Source organism: Tenrec ecaudatus, chromosome 4 (genome assembly GCF_050624435.1).
Source record: "Tenrec ecaudatus isolate mTenEca1 chromosome 4, mTenEca1.hap1, whole genome shotgun sequence".
In the NCBI taxonomy this organism is placed as follows: Eukaryota; Metazoa; Chordata; class Mammalia; order Afrosoricida; family Tenrecidae; genus Tenrec; species Tenrec ecaudatus.
This window is the reverse complement of record NC_134533.1, coordinates 19,296,951-19,304,183: the sequence shown is the minus strand read 5'-3', so window position 1 is coordinate 19,304,183 and position 7,233 is coordinate 19,296,951. Positions and strand designations below refer to the sequence as shown.

Below are 7,233 nucleotides of genomic sequence, written 5' to 3'. Positions count from 1 at the left end.
TTAGTGCATGGGAAGAAAGTTTCAAATGACTAGTTCAATTTATCTCCTATTATCATTTAATGCGTTGACTTTTTTCTGTAATGAACATCTTTTAGAACTATACTCTTTTTATGACTCCACATATATTAGTCAATAATTCTTTTTAGCCCTTTCTGCCCGCTCCCCCCTCCCCCTGAGCTCCACTCAGGTTGCACGATGCTCTCTCAGAACTCCGGGTTCCTGCTAAGCTAGCGCAGCCGCTGTCTCTCTACAGCCGCTATCATGATCATCTACCGGGACCTCATCAGCCATGATGAGATGTTCTCCGACATATACAATATCCGGGAGATCGCAGACGGGCTGTTTCTGGAAGTGGAGGGGAAGATGGTCAGTAGGACCGAAGGTGCCGTCGATGACTCCCTCATTGGGGGTAACGCCTCAGCTGAAGAACCCTATGGTGATGCAGCAGAAAGCACCGTGGTCACTGGTGTTGATATTGTCGTGAACCATAACTTGCAGGAAAACAACTTCTCAAAAGAAGCCTACAAGAAGTCCATCAAAGACTACATGAAATCAATCAAAGGTAAACTTGAAGAACAGAAACCAGAAAGAGTAAAGCCTTTTATGACAGGTGCTGCAGAACAAATCAAGAACATCCTTGCAAATTTCAAAACTACCAGTTCTTTATTGGTGAGAACATGAATCCAGATGGAATGGTTGCTCTGCTGGCCTGCCGTGAAGATGGTGTCACCCCATATCTGATCTTCTTTAAGGATGCCTTAGAGATGGAGAAATGTTAACACAGTGGGCAACTCACGACCGATGCCTCATCCCGACTGGCTGCTGTTCATCCACACGACACCAGGACTTAGACAAACGGAACTGATCTCCTCGTGAGCTCTTAATTTATTTTTTACCTTGATTTATTTTGAACGGAGGCTTTTTTTTTTAAGGAAAAAAAATGTCATGTAAGTTGTCTAAAGTAAAATGCGTTTAAACTCAAAAAAAGAAGATTTTTAAAAATAATTTTACCATCCCACTTATATTATTAGTACTGTACTGATATCCACTATTCTAATCCTGATATTAATATTTACTAAAATTAATGACTTTTTTAACCTGATCACCTTATGAAACTCTGGGTGTGATAGTTACATAATTTTGCATCAACTGGAGAGTAGTAAGAGCTAAGGGGTAGAGTTTAGTCTGTCAATGATGTCGCCAGGTGATTAGAAGGCCAGTGAGAGAGATGGCTCTCAGGTTTCCATCTCTCTCTGCTTTGTCTCCTTATTGATGAGCCACAGGAAGACTTGCTGAGTCCTGCAAGAGCCTCTGCCTATGATTCGCCTTCCTGTTGACACGCTATCTGAAGAAGGATTGATGGATTAGTATCAGATTTATGGACTAATATCGCACTTAAGGACGTTATCTGGGCTGCACTTGGATATTTTTTAAACATAAAATTACTCTGTGATATGGAGTTCTTATACATACGTGAGTGTCTGTGGATTCGTTCCCTAAAACAAAATCAACCTGGCCTAACACACTGGGATCTAAGTGTGGATGTGAACTGAAAAGTGTGCAACTCAAAGCACCAGCTGCTTCACTGGGGAGAGATGGGAATGTCTATTCCAATAAAGAGATGCACCAGCACTTCTCTGTCATTCCATTGCACTGTGGTAGCTTGTGTGCTACTGTGATTCAGCAACAATGTCATCGGTATTTCAAAAAGAAGCAGGTCACCCAAAATGTTTTATTGATTATGGGAAGGCATTCTATTATGAGAATCGTAACAAGCTATGAATAACCTTAAGAATAACTTTTCTTCTCAAGAACAAAAAATTCCGGGACCCAGTCTTATGGTCTTTTAGAACCTGTGAAAATTCTTACCTGTGTGAACTGAGTAAGAGCACTCTGAATTGTTGAAAATCGTGAAATATGTGTGTCAGGGTTGTATCATCATTGGTCAATCTTTATGGTGAAGAAATAGACAAGGAAGTTGGACTAAATGAAAAAGAATAAAGAATCAGGATTGAGTAAAGACTTGGTCACAACTGTCAGAGGAATCCAGCCCCTAACACATCATCTTGGTCCGGTAGGTGCAATTGTACAGCGATAATAATTAATGATCATAGTAAAGTTATAGAGAGCATGAGAGATAGAAGTGAAGTATTGAAATAAATAGAGTCAGACACAATTCTTGGTAGCATGCTCACCTCAACCCCGCTTGATGGTCCACGTGGAGGGAGAGAGAGAGATCTTTAATACTATCCCAGGCTTTTTCTTTTCTGGGTACATGGAAGGCCATAATTACAGGTAAGGACATCCGTCAGAGGAAGGTGTTTTGCTATAAGTCATACATTAATGAGAGGGGGTGGTCTAGGGAAATACACGCAGTAGGAAGTGGAGGGATTGGGGGTATACATGTGACAAGATGGGCAGACCCTATATTTAGGATGGCAGCCTAACCTTGGCCATCCTTGAGCGGGTTTGACCTCTGGGGTCTCCTACAAGGAAACAGACAACTACTCTCTTTATCAGAAAGGAGTGGGCCCTATTTATTGTGGGATAAACAGTGGTGACTGCTTGCTCTAGATGGTTGATAGCTCTTAGGGAGAATAACCCCCGACCTACTTCTGGTGACTTTCAGTGTATAGTCATTCACAAGCAGCTGTTTGGCATATATTTGGGGGATACAGCTTGGGAGAAATCCTTCTGTATTCGACACACACAACTTTAATACAAGCAGATGAAAGAAACCTGTTTGCTGAAAGTGAGGAAAACATGAAACACTTGTTGATGAAGATCAAGTGTTGCAATCTTCAGGGTATATGACATCTCAAAGTATAGGAAACCAAAGTCTCACAGCGGAACCACAGGTCACACCACGATCAATGGGAAGTTCAAAGTCCTCACAAGTGGACTCACAGTAGCAGCCTGGAAAATGGAGAAAAGTGTGCAGTTCTCAAGCAATTTGCCAAGCTTCCACTATGGATGCCCATGGATCCTCAGTCAAAGACCTGAGGGAAATCTGCAGCTCAAGACCTCTTTAGAGAACTGACAAACAAGGGTGTTACTTGGAGGCCTAAGGTGAGCTTGATCCAAGCCATGGTATTTCAAGTCCCTAGCAAGCATGTGAAGATTGGACACTGACTAAGGAAGACTGAAGAAGAATTGATGTCTATGAATTGTGGTCCTGGAGAAAAATATTGAAAGTAGCATGGAATGGTGCAAAGACAAACCAATCTACCTGAGAAGAAAGGCAGCAAGAAAGCTCCTTAGAGGCTACGGTAGTGAGTCTGCATCTGGCATACGTTGGACAAGTTGTCAGGAGTGACTGCTTCTTAGAGAAGCTGGAGGGATTGGCACTTAAAATATGGTGAGCGGTCATCTAATATGTAACTTTTCTATCTCCCGATCTGGAGCATACTAAAACCAAATGCACTACCATCTAATTGATTCTAACTCATTATATGTCTGTGATTTTGGTTTTCATTTTTAAGGATTAACTGAATATGAGTCAAACATTATTTATTTATTGTGATTCCTCACAGTGACAATCCATCTGCTGGTCAATACTCCTGGTGGGGATACCGTTAGCCATCACCAGTGAGTGCAAGCTATATGCAGTTGTATTTTTTTAAAAAAATGCTAATCTAACCTAAGATGAGAGGGACAAAATTAGGAGAACATGCAGAATAAATATTATAAGCATTTTATGAAGATAAAGGAAAATACCTAGAAAAAGATGCATCAAAATAATAACATTCCTTATGCATCTTAATTTTCTAATATTTTATATTTCATAAATTATTTTATTTTAGTCCTTTGATAGTATATAACTATAAAACATAAAACCAACTCATTATAAATAGTTAATTATACTATTCTACTCACCTACTTGTTCGTTGAGTTAGAAATCATTTCCATATTTCTCTAGAAAGGGTGTCTCTGACAGTCTAATAAAGGATATATGTTATCACAAAGTAAGGAAAAAACCATCGTGCTCTGTGTTATGTAACTACTAAGGGAGCACATAACTTTCTGTTACAAGCCTAACTTGAATCCATGTGTCCTTAATCATTAATTCTTGGGAATATGCCAACCAAGCTACCAAAGAAATTGGTCCCCTAGGATGACCACATGTTGCATTTTCATCAGGGCCTCGTATATGAGCTGAACTGGAACGGTTAGAGCGATAGACTAGGGCCACTCTGATCTACTTACATTCAGAACAACTGCCATGTTTCTTAGAAATATAATTTAGAGGTGAAATGCACATATGACCTTTAACTGAGTATTTTGTGATTATTAATTTATGCTCTCTCAGGAAAAAATGCTTGTACAAAATGCAGAATTAATGAATCTGAACAGAAAGTGGTATTCTATCACAGAGCATTTGGTCTTCTTAATTGCTTTATATATCTTACTTAGAAGAAATATTTAGCCTCTAGTTAGCTCATTTAAGAAGAACCCTTGTCTCCTTTACTTTGGCTTATGGTAAGTCTCATTCTCAAAATTGGAGGCTGTATGTGTAGATCAATGATAGGCTCTGACTCAGTTATTCAGCGCTCAGGTGCTAGCTCCACTGGAAAAAGATGCTCAAGAGTCATTATACGTCTCAGTCCTCTGATGTCAACACATTTTCATTTGGGATAACTTATAGCTTTTGATACTGAGACACTGTTTCTGTGTTTCCTTTCTTTCTCACTATATATATGAAGTTTTGTTTAAATCTAGACATTGCTCTCGGTAAAGTCAGGGTTTTGGCAGAAGATGTACAGAGTTGATGGAATCAGGAATATAGAAATAATGTTCCTATTTAGTAAAATAAATAAACAAATCTAATTCATATGGAATTATTTTTAATTTAAAATTAAGAAATCAAATTTCATGGTTAAAATATGTATTGTGTGATCTAGTATATTTAAGAAGATCCTAAACACTGATGTATCTATTCTGTCAGTTGATTCCAACTCATCGCAGCCTAATAGGACTAATAGGACCAGGCAAAACTGCCCCTGAAGGGCTCTGAGACTTTATAGGAATAGAAAGCCTCGTCTTTCTCCCCAAGAATGATCGGTGGTTTCAAATTGCTTATCGTATAATTGAGGGCGCAATGCAAAACTACTATAAGTATTAAAAAGCATGGGAAGCAAGGAGAAGGAAAGATGCATTATAAGTGAGTTTCTGCCATTGCTTATTACACATTTATACATTCTCTGAGGATGTGGAGCCTAATATTATGAAAAAAATAGAATGATGAGTCCTGTATGTAACAATGCCCATAGAGTGGAATCATTTAATCAACAGGGACTAAATCTGGGTTTGAACAAATTGCTAAAACTAGTATCCCAAGTTTTTACCGAATAATATGTATGGGAATAAAGCGATGGTAAGATATATCCTGAGGATTAAAGATGTTAATAAAGTGAAGCATTAGTGATACTGGTAGTTTCATTCTAATTTTATGATAGTTGCTCCTTTTTATTATGCAATTATAATGAATAAAACTTTCTTTTCCAATGCCATTCATACCCATTCAAAAGTGTCAATAAAATTATATTTCTTAAATAAAATCCACACTTTAAAACAAAATCAATTTTCAGATGTACAATGCTATGCTTTTCCAAGCAAAACTTGCATTAAGTCAGTAGTGTTAAATATCAACTTTCTTCTATACTTCAGGTCTTTACAAAGTATGGATAGAAGGAACAACACGAACGTGCCTGACTTCATCCTTTTGGGACTGACAGACTCTGAAGGGGTCCGGTTGGTCCTCTTTCATCTATTTCTCCTTATCTACCTGGTTACTGTGCTGGGGAACGCAGGGATGATCCTCATCATCCGCCTGGATCTCCAGCTGCACACGCCCATGTATTTCTTCCTCAGTCACCTGTCATTCATTGATGTCAGCTACTCCTCAGTTATTACCCCTAAAACCTTAGAAAACCTAATAGCTTCCACCAAACATATTTCCTTCGTAGGCTGTTTAGCCCAGATGTATTTTTTTGTCTTTTTAGCTGGCACAGAATTTATTCTTCTCTCTGCAATGGCCTATGATCGCTATGTAGCTATCTGCAAACCTCTACAATACCCAGTCATTATGTCCCCATCACTCTGCTACTCCCTGCTCATTGCCTCTTACTTAATTGGCTTCAGTGAGTCCCTTGTTAATGTGCTTTTCATAAACAACTTGCATTTCTGTGACTCCAATGTAGTGCATCACTTTTTCTGTGATAGTGCCCCAATTTTAGCTCTGTCCTGCACAGACACACGTGATGTTCAGACCATGATTTTCATTCTTGCTGGCTCTACCTTACTGGCTTCTCTTATCACAATCTCTGCTTCTTATGCATCCATTCTCTCAACCATCCTGAAAATCAATTCCACATCAGGAAAGCAAAGAGCCTTCTCTACCTGTGCCTCCCACCTGCTGGGGGTCACCATCTTCTATGGTACACTTATTTTCACTTATTTAAAGCCACAGAGCTCCTACTCCTTGGGAAAGGACCAAGTGGCCTCTGTGTTTTACACTATTGTGACCCCCATGCTGAACCCGCTCATTTATAGTCTGAGGAACAAAGAAGTGAAAAGGGCTGTCATTAGACTTCTGCAGAAGAGGGAGAGCGCCAGCTAATGTGACGGTGATGCAAGTGTTTAATTTCATGGCTTCGTTTTCTTTTACTAGGTATTTCTTAAATCCTTCTCCCTTAAAACTGATTACTTTTCAGTTAGTCTGTATTTCTATTGAGAACAGTAGCTCTATTTTTGGTCCAATTATATGCAGTTTCACTTGTCAAATTTTCAATAAACATATTTGCAGTAAGTTAGGTGGGATCTTATATTTCTGAACCTCAACTTTGTATTCAGCAGTGAAAACTACTAATCAAAGTCCTCATTTAAATTTGTTACACATAGAAGTATAGGACAGAGTTCAAGAGCAATTGTCTTACACTTTTTGACATTCCAGGTTTACATTCTGAGTCAGTCATTATTTCATCTACACAACTGTAGTATATCAGTTATTCTTTCAGTGTCCATTTTTAGCCACTGAGCAGTATATTTTACTTCCTTATTCCAAACTTAACCGTGACACCCAACCTCATGAAAAGGCAGTTCTTTATCTGGTACTAGTAAATGTTGCTCAATACCACTAGGACCTGTACAACTTTGAAATACTTAAGAAGCTCTGGTAGAGTAATAGTGAATTCAGTCAGCTGCCAACCCATGTTCAGTGATTTGAATCTCCCA

The 7,233-nt window shown here is 38.8% G+C and overlaps 1 protein-coding gene and 1 pseudogene across 1 annotated transcript; both read left to right on the top strand.

Annotated features, from left to right (window-relative positions):
- Positions 1–261: 261 nt before the first annotated feature.
- On the top strand, positions 262–871 carry LOC142446431 (translationally-controlled tumor protein-like; annotated as a pseudogene).
- A 4,809-nt stretch (positions 872–5,680) lies between these two features.
- Positions 5,681–6,619, top strand: LOC142445706 (olfactory receptor 8H1-like). The gene has a single exon (XM_075547641.1). It carries the CDS (start codon positions 5,681–5,683, stop codon positions 6,617–6,619), a length of 939 nt encoding a protein of 312 aa, XP_075403756.1.
- Positions 6,620–7,233: the final 614 nt, after the last annotated feature.